The sequence below is a fragment of the Ooceraea biroi genome, chromosome 2 (assembly GCF_003672135.1).
Source record: "Ooceraea biroi isolate clonal line C1 chromosome 2, Obir_v5.4, whole genome shotgun sequence".
Taxonomy (NCBI): Eukaryota; Metazoa; Arthropoda; class Insecta; order Hymenoptera; family Formicidae; genus Ooceraea; species Ooceraea biroi.
The window spans coordinates 5,080,158-5,093,804 of NC_039507.1; the positions used below are offsets into that span (position 1 = coordinate 5,080,158).

The following is a 13,647-nucleotide window of genomic DNA, read 5'->3' on the forward strand; positions in this document are numbered from 1 at the left end:
TAGATTTATACTACTATTGTTAATGAAATATATGATGTCACTATAAAATATTAAAAAATATTTAAGAATTTTTTAAAAGATAAGAAAAGGCACCATACGTTAATCAAGGAAACAAAACTTGTGATATCGGAAAATTGCGCTAATTTTACGAGTAAGGTATAATTTAATTGTACTTCATTGTAACATTTATGTACATATATTTTAATAAAAACGTAAAAGCTAAAAATAAATTTAAGCAAGCACAAAAATTTGAAAAATAATTTACATTCTTATTTAAGATTGTTTTTTACAAAGTGTATACGGGGAAAACTCTCATGATCCAATAATATATAATTGATACAATTATAGAATTATATTTTTAAGTTCTCCTCTTCTTCCTGTCTCTCAGTGCCGCCATTGTGGACGGTTTCTTAGTAATTACGGTGGTAATATTCTTCAATACAATTAATAGCGCAGCACTGAGGCAAAAAGCTCGCATCGCTTATTCTTACATATTTGTAACGTAGAATTTCCGTAATAAGTTATGAGTATACAACGTTAAAATACCAATTATCTTATAATAATGTCTTTCGATATAGATAATGTTTCCTTTGCGATTGCTGTAATATTTATTCAAAATATGTATCAAATATCTCATAATTATAATGTACATTTGCATATTAAACAAATTTTTGCATTAAACGGATATTAATTTATCAGCTTTCAATATAATTATGCCTGTTGTATAACATGACAGAAATTTTTATTAAAACTTATGTTGTCTAATTGTGATGTATATTCGCATATTGAATAACTTCCCATATTAAACGTATATTACTTTATTTACATTTGAGCGACGGATACAGAGTAACTTCTATCGAATTGCAATAATACTAATTACTACTATTATTGATAAAAAATAAACGTCAATCACGATGATTTGATAGACAATTGATATCGGTAAGTAACGGGATTAAAAATATTTAAGAAGTATGACACAATGCACTGGATATTTCTTAGCTTCGTTAAGCATAAGTTGACGGGCAGAGGGCAATAACACCTTAAGTCTTGCGGGATACATTTGATAAAGAGTAACAAAAAGTTTTCTCTCTGATTTGTCTCTCGATTCATCTAAATTATTTCCTTAAAAAATGTAGATGATTTAATTTGTGGTACAACAAAACCGTACAGCAAATATTTAAGCTTATAGTATATAACATATTTTATATCATTTGGCTTAGCGTATTATTGCCTTGAAACCTTTAGTCGGTTGAAATCCTTATATAATCGTAACAATGCCAGGAGAAGACGTAATCATATTTGTATACACATAGAAGGATACCAAATCAAATGAATATAATGTACATAAAATATATTTTAAGGCTACGACTGTACACCGTAATCTATTTAAATTTAATAATCATCTCTTCAACTGTAAATTTCTTTTCTTCTTCTCTCTTCTTTTCTCTAATAATATAATCTTTCAGTAATACAAATAATGCAAGTAATATTTTATACCTATATAAACGGATATATAAAATAATACGTATGTAATTTTGGCTGTTAATTTTAAATCATGATTAATTAAATAGAATTTATTTGAAAAATAATTGAAAAACAAAATTTGTATTATCCAATCTCATTTTTTAAACTTATTTCATTATAAGTAATTCAGTTCTTAGATAGATTCTTTATTTTTAGATAGGTCCATGATAATTCCATCTGTAAAAATTAATCAGATCAAGTACAATATTTGCATATACTGGCTTACATTAAATACTAATAGTCACAAGTAGCATCTAGTTTCCAATCAAACTGAACTAATATCCAATTGCACAGTTTATGTCAATATTGTTTAGGTGTACAGTCAGAGCATTTAATATAATATGTTGTAATTTAAGTTAAGGGATAGTAACCAATCTCAGATTGCACAAAATGATGTCCTCAGTTAATTCTAGAGCCGTTATTGCGGCTCTTGTATAGCAAATGTATTTGCATAGATAGATATGGACTAATATTAAATTGAACCAAAACATACAGAGTCGAGTTATGCTACTGATCGAACTGTCCGCGATTTCTCAATAAATCATTCCTCGGTCTAATCAACAATAGTTAGAGAATTAATTGTAAACAAGGTAAGAGATACAATTGAACCATACAGGCTACATATGTATATATCTATGTTATAGCTATGAATATTCAGTTATTTTCCTTATTATTTTCAGTAAACCGTTAATCTTAATCAATTATTCATTTCCATGATAAATTACGTTCCTGTACACAATGTTCGACAATACTAGATTTGACATAAAACATGTATATTAATACATGTGCAAAAGATAGAACTTGAACTATTATATTACGACTCAAGTAGTTCGGTACATCATCCTATTTTAAAGGAATGATTAAAAGAGAGCATATACAAAGGATTCGCCGTTTAGCTTCGAGATCAACATGTACAGGAATATCCTCTACGCAGCTATATAATAAAAATAAATTCGTGTTAATAAATAAATAACAAACATACATATTACAGAGTGTGATGTTTAGTGGAAGACTGTATTAGGGGTCGGTGTATGGGAGATTTATGTCGTATAATCTTTTGAGCAAGGGTGTTTCAAGAATACAGTTGAAATATTGGAATTAGTAAATGGAGTTAGCATTATATTAAAGTAAATCAATTATCGCAGTTCATTTTATTAATATATAAATAAGTAATGGTGATAGCGAGAGTGATTCAGACGAAGATTTTCCGTAGAGCACGGTGTCTGTAATAATCATGAAGTAGCAATGTTACAATAAGAATACAAAAATTATAAAAAATATATATAGAGTTACCATCAATAAATAGCGTAATAAATAAATGTAGAAGTGCTATAATTATATATAATACAGACTAGACTTTGCTGATTTCAGAGACACGCACGAATTACGCGAAAGTATTTTCGTAGAATTTTTATGTACTTGTAAACATGATTAAAATTTATAACTGCTTATTCCATGAATGAATCTTTTTTTCACAAAAAAATTCAATTCTAGATAGCTAAACAAGTATCGTTGTACTTATCATATAAATTATGTCCGTTAACGTAGCGTTACGTGTATATAAAATTTATATTTTACTTTGTTATAAAGAAGTGCCTTGCAGATATGCACATAAATTTACAACAAAGTTGTTATATAGGCAAGATAACAGAATAATAATAAGAGACGATAAAAGAGTATCCATCTTTTTTTTATCTATTGTATAACGTTGTAATATTAAATCTTTCAATACTTACAACTGTATTCTTTATTACCCTTAATCTATAAGGATTTCCGTTAATATAAGAGTGCTGAACAAACATATGCGCGCATTTACAGTCCTCAAATTAAACAAATTTCAGCATGTTAAAAAATCTATTTTTACAAACAAAAAACACTTTATCAATTAATTATAAGGCATCAGAAACGGATACGTTTTATTTCCTTGATTGAACATTCTTGTTAATCCACAAAATGTGATCAAAGATTCGCAAATAATGTTTATTAAGAAAGCAAATTGCAAAAAGTTACAATTTAATAATAATATTCTCTTGGAAATACAATTCTCTTAAAATTACGCATTTAGTGCCAATATTTTTCTTCAACTGTATCCTAGAATATTAATTACAAATTTAATACATAGTATCCGATGCGAGAAATGTTACTTTCGATCACACTTCGTCCGTCTATAAACTTTCGCCTCTAAATATATTATTTTCGAGATCCTTGAAATATATTACAGCGCGTGTAATAAAGTTGCGAACGTAACGTAAAACAATATTTGATAGTTGACTTGTTAATTTATCGATTGGCGTTCAGCACTCTTATCTCACAACGGACTTGCTTTTTTTTATACACGAACGGTTGGATGAAGAACAATTAACGTATGAGGCAGGTAGCACAGATACGTTGAGGCCCGATGCAGTCATCGTGGCAGAAGGCACCACACTGCCGACAGATTACCATGGCTCCACGCATATTACAGTCGCACGGGGGTGGCGGATCGCCGCCGATTATCATGCCGGGTGCACCGGGCTCCGCACCGCCCGTCGCTCTATTGTCCGCGCCTCTTGCTTTCAGGGTGACCGCTTGATGAGAACCTTCCCCTGCGCTCGCAGGTCTGCCTCGCACCAAATGGACCCCAACGCCCATCCCCGCGATCTGTGGTGGTAATGGGGGAGCGGAAGACGCCCTCGGCGCGCTGTCTCCAACTCCCGTTCTTTGTACAAGTATGTATTGCCCGAGACCGTTGCTGGTGGTAGAACCAAGCTGCGTTATAGGAGTGCTTTCTGTAACCTAAGAGACAACGAGAACGTGTGATTAACAAGATCATCGTCAACATTTTTAACTGAACTTTTATTGTTATTACTTTCATCCGATGGTAAAAAATATATTATATAGTATGTAACATTTCTCGACATTCTAGTTCATCGATCCATCTGGTTGGATAATAAATATAGTTGTCCATCATTTCTCGTTATTACACTTGCATAAAGAAATACATTTTTGTAGCAAGTCGCTATGTTCGTTAGGTTCGACAATTAAAGTCGCACTATCTCTACCGCATTAGAAAACTAAATGTAAAGATTTGTTTATTTAGGTACCTGTATGATACAGAGATCATCACAAGCGACCCGCAAGATTAGCACTGTACACACAGAAAAGGATAAAATAGTATGCGTGTACATGTTAACAAGTCTGGTACATACATCTCACACAACAAGAGAAATATTAAAAGATAAATTTAATATGATTTAAAGATATTATAATTATCTGTTATAATTATCTCATCTTTTTATCATGTCTCACAGAAATGTCACAAAAAGATAAAAAAAAAATGTTTGCGTGTCGCAAATAGCAAACACATGTGTATATTTTTATTATATAACATATATATATATTCTTTTTTAATATTTAAAGTATCGTTCGATACAATTACGATACGTACCTCTGTTGATGTAGCTTGACGTGCCGTAGCGAACACGTGTCTCAGCATGACCGCTTGCGTCTTATTTTGAGCTTGCTTATTATGATGCATCGCTTGCTGCGTTTTTTGAGGTTTGACTGTCGTTAAAGTACGTCCTCCGGATTTGCTGGTCGTGAACGCGCCGTCTCCCCTGGCGAGCAAGCTCGGTGGCGGCTTCAAGTGAGCTTTCAGTTGATCTCTATTTGGTGAACTTTGTATAACCTGAAACAAGCGTTTATTAATTTGTAAATGTGACACGAAATGAGCATCCAATTAAATTTGCAGCACTTTATGTAACCATTCTGCTTCTTCCTCTCATCTACTATATAATTCTGGATATATTTACCGCTTGGCATATCTGATAGCTGCGCTCCAGGTTGACGGCGCCGGGAGGTTCTTTCGTGGAACTTCTCGACCTACCACCGCCTTGCTCTTTATTATTATTTCTAGAACTTCGTTGGTTGCCTTGATTCGACACACGTGAAGGTCGCGACGAGACTGTTACAGACGATCCAGCATACTGTTGTTGCTGCTGCTGCTGCTGCTGCTGTTGCTGTTGCTGCTGTTGCGATTGCTGTTGATGCACAGCGGCTGCGATCTGTCGGGGTTGCGCGGACGTGGCGGTCTGATGTTGAATAACGATCGCGTTCTGCGTACAATTCTGGGACTGCACTCCCATCGTAGCCGAGAGAGCGTTCTGCACCTGGCTCTGCGTCGCTATGGCGTTCTGATTCACATTATTGCACGCGCTATTCTGAGTATTTATCTGGGTGATCGTATCCTGCGGCCGTATCATGCTGACCTGGGGGGTGGGAGTGCTCTGTTGCGGCTGCAGCTGAGCCGAGATCGTGGACGCGTTGCTCAACGACGAGGACGTCGTCTCCTGGACTTCTGGATTAAAGCTGGTCTGCACGAATCTGATGGACTGCAACTGCGGGAACGTGATAATCGGTGGGCTCTGCGACTGCAAGCTCTTCATGACGCAACCGTTCCCCGGCGCATTGATGGCCAATCCGTCCGGCTGAAAGGTAGTTCCTTGAACAACCGGTAGCTGAATGCAATTAACCGACTCCACATTCGCGTCCGCGTTAATAAATTGCGAAGGTGTCGTGGAGTCGGTCGTCGTCGAAGTTTCGCTGCATTCGTCCTGCGTGGTCACCGTGATGTTAGCCGCTACAGACCCATCGAGAGCAGCTGCCACCAGAGGCCAGGGTACTTGCAATTCTTCTTGTGTCTTCGCAAAAATAAGTAAATAATAGAAATATGAATTTAAACGATTAATATATATATAATTAATATAATAATATATAATATTATATATAATTATGTCAGATGTGTATGCTTACCCTGTTATTACTATTACTGATATTATTTACTGCTTGATCAACTGTCCAGCTGCATTCCAGCATCTCAGAACAAACGTAGTTATTCGCTTCTCGAAGGGCTTCATCCTCGTTACCGGCGTTTACGTCTGTCCCTCCGGTATCTTCAGTCTGTCCGGACACTACTTGCGATTCAGTGACTTCTGCGCTGGTCGTAGCCATTTCCATTCCTTCAAGAATGGGATATATTATCTCCTCTGGACATCCCGAAATTTCCTCGTACATCTCGCGCATCTCCCCTTGCACCTGAAACGTGTAAACGTGTTTTTCAACTGCTGATGAACACGACGTGTCAGCATTTCCGCTTACCTCGAGCTCATGAATGCGCTGCAAGGTTTCACTATCAATTTCCATCTCTTCCGGAAGCTGCGAGTCGCTGTCACCCGGATTCTCGTGCGAAGCCTGCGTAACGTCAGTCTGATCGCTGGTGATCAGACTGGCATCCTCTATAACGAGGTCCGCGGGCCTGACCTGATCCTGCGGCGACGAACCTTCAAGGATACTCGCGGTCTCGCAATCCGATATCTGGTAGATCTGATCGCTGGACATCTGAGAAATCTGTTCCTTCGACATCTGAGATATTTGATCTATCGATGCTTGCGATATATATTCGTTGGATAATTGCGAGATCGACTCGCCAGACGTGTGCGACGCGTGTTCTATCTGCTCGCTAGATCTGGGTGATGGATCATCATCAGGTAACAGCATGGTATCATCCTCCGATGCCTCGATCACATTATTTTCCACGGGCTGCAGAGTTTTTTCGCCGGCGGAAAAACCTGTTTCCTCCTCATAAATGCTCCCGATGGTTTCTTGGCAAACTTGCCTCGAGATGTCATTAGCCTCGCTGATATCTTGTTTCTCATAAATATCCGTGATCTTATCGGTTTCCTCCGTTTTATTTTGCATGTCTTCTACAACCACTACGGAGTTCACCTGCATCGAGTCGTCCAAATGTTTCTCGTCGGCCAAGTTGTCCGGTATCGCATTGTAGTCCAAAGGCATCAAGTCCTGTTGCATCCCTTCAGAGCTAGTCAAATCGTTGGAACTTTTTATGCTGACTTCGCTGGTCTTGCAGCTGGCGTCAATCTTATCCCCCGTCATCACGATGGGACAGACGGCATGTTCCGACACGGGAATATCTACGCTAGATTCCAGGCGAAGTCTCAAGCTCGAGCGCGTCACCGCACCACTGGAACGCGATTCGGTGATATAATGGAGGCTCGACTTAAGTTTAGGCTCTCGTTTCTCTCCCCATATTGGCTCGAAGTGTTTTACTTTCCACGGATCCAACTTATTCTTATCCCGTTCCGCCTCCATTTTCAATCGCTGCTGATTCTCCGGCGTAAATTCCCCCTCCGCCAAGCGTTTTCGCCATTCTAAACAAGCTCTCGCAAAGAACTCGTTGTTCAATCCAGAGATAGCTGCATCCTACAGTGAAAATAAAAGCATTGCCTGTAAAACTTTAGCTTGAGTTTTTTTAAACATCTTTTCAACCACGCATGAACATTCTAAGCTACTAAAAAATTATAGCGTAAATACCTGTCTATCTACAGCAGGCAAAAGCTGCGCAAGCTTTCGTTGATACAGCGGAGGTAAGCCTTGAAACGTATGCCTATTTAACAGAGCACGCAAACTCGTGCTCGCCAATATGCTCGCTGGAGATTCCAAGTCCACGAGGCCAGCCTCCAATTGCGCAGTTGCTGATAATCTCTTCGTAGACCGTCTGCGACCTGACTTCAAGCTGAATCCAGGTAAACTAGCTAAGACTTCTCTCATTGTGGCAGCTGGTTCCTCCGCTGCTATGTTTGTAGAAAATATGGATTATTTTGTTATCCGTTATCAAAGATTAAGTTAAATTGTTTTCTACAATCATTATCTCTATTTTATATGACTGATTTGGAAAAGACAAAGTAAATTATTTTATACGATAATTGTTTACTCAAATTATGAAAATGTTAATATTTTATTGCCATTATGCTACAATTCTTGCACGAATAAATCTGATAAAAACATAAATATATTTCTTTCTATCAGATTCTACTCATAACAATTTTCTTTCACTATATTTAAAAGTAATCAACACATCCTTGTAATAATAATATTATATTTTAACAATTACACACACACACACAAAGTTTTTAATTATAAAAATATAATAAAAAATTAAACATAAAATATTTAACATATTGATGCAAACACAAATATGTATACTTGTATTATAAAAGTAGAATCATTTTGCAACAATGTACATTTAAAAAATAAAAAATTCACACACCATATTTCTATTTTGAAAAACAAATAAGTAATTTTTTAGCATCAAATATTGCCTAGTATCCCATTGAAAAGGAAATGGTACGTCACAAAGTAAGTCATAGTGTCAAGTATTCCTGACTTATGACATATACATATAGCAATAATATCAATCAACCATACAGAATAAACGAGTAGAATCAGTTTTCTTACATGTTACAACAGCCTTCTCACACTTGCTTAATTGTCGCTGCAATGACTAGTTCACTAATCATGGCAAAAGAAATTATAAAAGACAACGTCAGTCTATTGCATCGAATAATGCAATACCTTCCGGCCAAGCTTATAACAATGCTATGATTACCAATTCCACATGAGAAACGATCATTATCAGAAATTAAACGACATTTCGTTAGTACGTAAACAGTCGTTCTTTGAAAAAGGCGGAAAAAGCTGGTGCCGATCATCTAAAGATCATTCGATCCCACTCGCTCATCCTGCGCAAGCGAAGCAAGAGAAAAGCCAAGTCGCTCTGTCACAATTTACCAGTACTGATGTGTTGTACATTGTTAACCGGAGACGGTGGATCGTTCGGCGGTGGTGGTGGCAGCGGTTTAACAACGATCCTAGGTAATGTGCGCGAATTGCCTGACGCTATTGTCGTGTTCTTCCTGCGCCGCTTGGCCTGCTGTCGTAACGCATGCTTAATGACTTTCTTACTGTGCACCATGCTAGAATAGCCAGAGCAGCCCGGAATAGTCTCGCACCCCTCACTCTTGCCGAATTCCACATCTGTGTCCATGACAGTACCTACAGTGGTCTTGACATCGTCAAGCGAAATGTCGGGGCACGCGGTGTAACTCTGCCGCGGCATAGTGTCAATAGGTCGTGCACTGACGCTGCCGTTCGTTGCACTCCATCCTTTTCCTCGGTTTCCTCGAGCTCACACACGCGTCCTCCTCGTCACTACTCGTCGTGATATAAACACAACATCTCTTCCTTTCCGTCTCTGTCTCTGTCTCTCTCCCTCTCTCGCGTCTTCTCCCTTTTTCTCTCACCAGTGGCAACTGAGTGACATTCCCGTCAAACCGGTCGAACTACGCGATGAAGATCTCCGAGGGGGATCGTCTACGTCATCTCACCTGGACATTCGTGACAACCCGTGCGATCACATCGAGCGGCGGGACGTCACAACCCTCTCAATCGCATAACGAAATGCCATCCGGGAAAGCAAGGAAGTTTCCGCTTCTTTCAGCCATACTGTATTTACATATTTATGCCACAGATACGTCGTCAGTGTAGAAGTTCGACTCCTCTCACGATGCGCATACGTCGCGTCCATAGCCTATCCGGCTGTAGTGGATCCGGATTGCACCGCACCGATTGATGACGTCAGAATTCCGCAGTGAATCGACATGACGGTCGCACGAGGTTCGAGGTGTGTGAACACGTGTTAAACACGTGCTTGTTTCAAAAAACTGCGTAATTTTGGCCGGTATTCATAGTTGGATCTTATATTTAAGACCGTCTTAAGTTTATCTGCAGATGTTGTATAGATCATTTCATTGGCTACGGAGTATCTGAAGATACACTTAAGACGGTCTTAAATATAAGATCCGACTATGAATACCGGCCTTAATATCGGTTTCTGTGGGGCAAAAGCAAGGTCGATAGATGGAGGAACTGGCGAAGTAAGGTCCTCGCATGACCGCCATTTTCGGGACAGCGAGTATGTATGTATGTATGTATGTATGTACACGTAGTATCATGATATATACATGTGGGTAAAACTGAAGGAGACGGGTCCTCCTCACCGATTTCCTTCTAACTTTGTAGAAATGTATATTTTGGTCCTAAAAAAAGATTGCGAGAAGGAAAATCGTCGCTCTCGAGTAGAACCAAAGTTACAGCTTACTGAAAAATGACAGTTTCGAGGTTAGGAAATCTGTCATACCGGCGGTCTACGGGCGTAGTGCACACTGACCGAGCATATATATATATATATATATATATATATATATATAATACTATTTATTAATTCTGCGTTTATATATGTATATATTCCTAATCGTATTCGTCCCACGTTTTAATGAAGAGCAATACAGCATTGTATTATGTAAACTTAAAGCTATCGGCAACAGAGCCTAAATTTTAATTACCATTTATAAATATTTTAATTGTTTCTAGATCTAGATAATAAAACAAACTCGGTTAGAGAAATAAAAAAACAATGTATTTTTACACATTACAGATTTGAACAATTTGCATGTTTACTAACAAATTTATATCATTATTGAAATTTGTTCTTTAATCTCGCATGCACGCACACGTATACGTGAAATGCTGTTAAAATGATGGAGTGTTTTATTGTCCGTTTTTTAAATACATATTTTTAATTAATAATTTGGAAAAATGCAAAGAAATATATTTACACTAAAGCCCGTTTTAGACTATGCAATATATTATAATATATTGCGCTAGATTTGACGCAATTTCTTGAGCAAATTTTTGCTGCAAGAATTGCTTGCTGTTGATTGCATAGTCTAAAACTCTAAACGAGCTTAAGATATTAAAAACGTATCACTTATTTTCACAATTGAACGTGATGTATGAGAAACGATAAATAACGATAAATAAAGTAACCACAATGGCAATGATACGCGTGTAACACTATTTGAATATTTTGAATTAAATTATAGATTGTCCAAGGGCGCACCACACATACAGTTAAAGGCTAGTTATTGGAACATCCTGATCTTGGTGATGATGATCCAACCTGGTCATTGATATGTGGTCCGCGGCATGTTCCTAGCAATCGACGGTTCTCCTGTAACAAAATTATATCATTAATAAAACAATCTAATAGGGTTCATCTCCTGTTAAATTTCCGTGGGACAAAGTTATTCAATGCAATGTCTGTTTATTATATTTACTATTGTTTGGGATTAGATAATGTTTAGGAGAAATTAGAATAGAATTCACGTTGTCGATCACATGTTCTACTTGCTAAATTAATATTATTCTTATAATAAAAGTTTCTCAAATACATTTTGTGAATAACCTGTGGCTTTTTCATCATGATTTTCTATATCATGATTCTTATTATATTACGTTACATACGAACCTCGAATTAAATAACACATCAGCTCGGTTATTAATAAACCACACCAATATGATTAAGGTGCCGGCAACCAGACTACCCAAGATCATGCTGAAACGTTCTGTCGCTGCTGATGGTTTAAGAAACATTCTAACGCTCAACGTTTGCCATATGGACTCTGTCTACATAGAGTATACATCAGACTTCATATTATATCCTAAAAATGAGAAACCATTATTCAAGAGAATCTTTCAGAAAACATGCAATGCACAAGTAGTTAACGCATAACTTAAGCTGGAGACACAATGCGAGGCGATAGCGATAGGAACAGGGAATAACCAATCGCGTTGCTCAATTTGGTCATCCGTACTCGAATCGTGTAACGCGATTGGTTATTCCCTGTTCCTATCGCTATCGCCTCGCATTGTCTCCAGCTTTACTGTTGATGATAAATGCCGGACTCACAGCTGTACTATAATTGACGGTTGAGTTTATGCATATTTCTGTAAAATTGTATCCACCCATCCATGTGAGGCGGTTTTTGTGACAAGTCGTTTCATTCATGTCGCTGAGTTTCTCGCCAGTCAGCAAGGCTAGAATCTGTCCAGTTAACGTCGTCACGGCATTGGGCGCTCGGTGCACACCGACGTACAGTAGCAAAATCTGATTGATCAATTTAGCACCGGATGTCGAGGCTGCATGAAACTGAATGCATTTAGCACTTTGAATGTAGCAATATAACATTTCTGCAACAAAATCTTCCAGTGGTATCGGCAGATTGGCAGACTGCGGCGCTGACTCGCCCGTCACTATCATTTCTAAAACATGATACACGAAAATCTTAATAATGAAAAATGCATAAAACGTATGTCGAAATCGAACAGATAGTGTACCTATTAAAACCAAGATTTTCCCCGTCGTCCAAGATACTGTTGTAGTATCGATTTTAAAATTTTTTTCCATGATTGGTTATAACAACAGTCGTTAGACTAGGCCTCGCCTCCAGAAAACTTTGCACAGATGTAGGTGGTATGCTATCATCTAGAATCGATGCATTGAACACTTTACTCAAACGATCTGTGGTATCATCTTTACTGCTGCTATGGAGAACTATTTTCCCTTTGCCCAGTTGGCCGAACTCGATCACACTCTTGATATCATCCAACTTCAGATTAATCCCACCGAGAGCGTTAAAATTGTTCTGCTTCATATTGTAGATCATACGACTTGATCCTATGTAATCAAATGCCTTTCCTTAAAAGGATAACTTTTTAAAACAGGCCATCGATAAACCATATGAATTACGTGTGCAACATCAACTCTCAATACCATAGAAGGGAAACTGTCAATAGAATTTCAGGGAACAGTGGCGCCTTTTTCTTTTAACATGAGGAACTAAAATCTATATTCCGGCTAACTACCGAGTAATAAACATTTAATTACAATTAACTGAGGGACTCACAAACCTTTTTAATCACACTTCATTACTCTACAAATAAAATACAAACGATTCCATACAAAAATATCGTTTGAAGTTATTCCGGCTAATCTGTTTCGGCTAAATACATTAAGCAAAAATAATTAATTAATTACAATTAACTGAGGGACTCACAAACCTTTTTACTCACACTTCATTATTCTTCAAACGAAATACAAACGATTGCATATAGCAGTTCCTTAAAATTACGTTCAATTCCGGTCAAGTGTATACGAATGCCATTTTCGGGTCAAATCGTGTGAAGTGGATGCGAGGACCTTACTTCGCCAGTTCCTCCATCTATCGACCTTAGGGCAAAAGTAACGAAGAATGAGCAAGAAGCGTTTCATCGGTGTGGAGTGCTCATTGGTGCGCATTCTTGCTTGTCACTATAAGGTCGATAGAGCCAGGTCTCGGAGAATGACACAAGGTTAGAAGGTGTCAAACTTATAGTGTCAAACGTTAT

The 13,647-nt window shown here is 37.6% G+C and overlaps 1 protein-coding gene and 1 pseudogene across 3 annotated transcripts; both read right to left on the reverse strand.

Moving 5' to 3' along the window:
* Positions 1-1,577: 1,577 nt before the first annotated feature.
* Positions 1,578-9,904, reverse strand: LOC105281692 (polycomb protein Asx). Of its 3 annotated transcripts, XM_011343113.3 has the most exons (8): positions 9,151-9,904; positions 7,894-8,153; positions 6,661-7,782; positions 6,316-6,597; positions 5,316-6,203; positions 4,952-5,191; positions 4,608-4,651; positions 4,157-4,299 (listed from the first exon to the last, which is right to left on the reverse strand). In XM_011343113.3, exons 1-7 carry the CDS (start codon positions 9,476-9,478, stop codon positions 4,646-4,648), a joined length of 3,126 nt encoding a protein of 1,041 aa, XP_011341415.1. In that variant the 5' UTR covers positions 9,479-9,904; the 3' UTR covers positions 4,157-4,299; positions 4,608-4,645. The 3 variants fall into 3 exon arrangements, with proteins under 3 accessions (XP_011341414.1, XP_011341413.1, XP_011341415.1); XM_011343112.3 differs by lacking the exon at positions 4,608-4,651 and having other exon boundaries at positions 1,578-4,299; positions 7,894-8,150; XM_011343111.3 differs by lacking the exon at positions 4,608-4,651 and having other exon boundaries at positions 1,578-4,299; positions 9,151-9,903.
* Positions 9,905-11,338: 1,434 nt separating this feature from the next.
* Positions 11,339-13,558, reverse strand: LOC113563658 (annotated as a pseudogene).
* Between the last annotated feature and the right edge of the window lie 89 nt (positions 13,559-13,647).

Coding starts and splice junctions, on each gene's coding strand:
- LOC105281692 (XM_011343111.3), bottom strand. CDS start 9,478: ATGCCGCGGCAGAGTTACACCGCGTGCCCCGACATTTCGCTTGACGAT. Junction 5,192..5,315: donor GCTATCAGATATGCCAAGCG/GTAAATATATCC, acceptor CGCTTGTTTCAG/GTTATACAAAGTTCACCAAA. Junction 4,300..4,951: donor GTCAAGCTACATCAACAGAG/GTACGTATCGTA, acceptor GTTGTCTCTTAG/GTTACAGAAAGCACTCCTAT.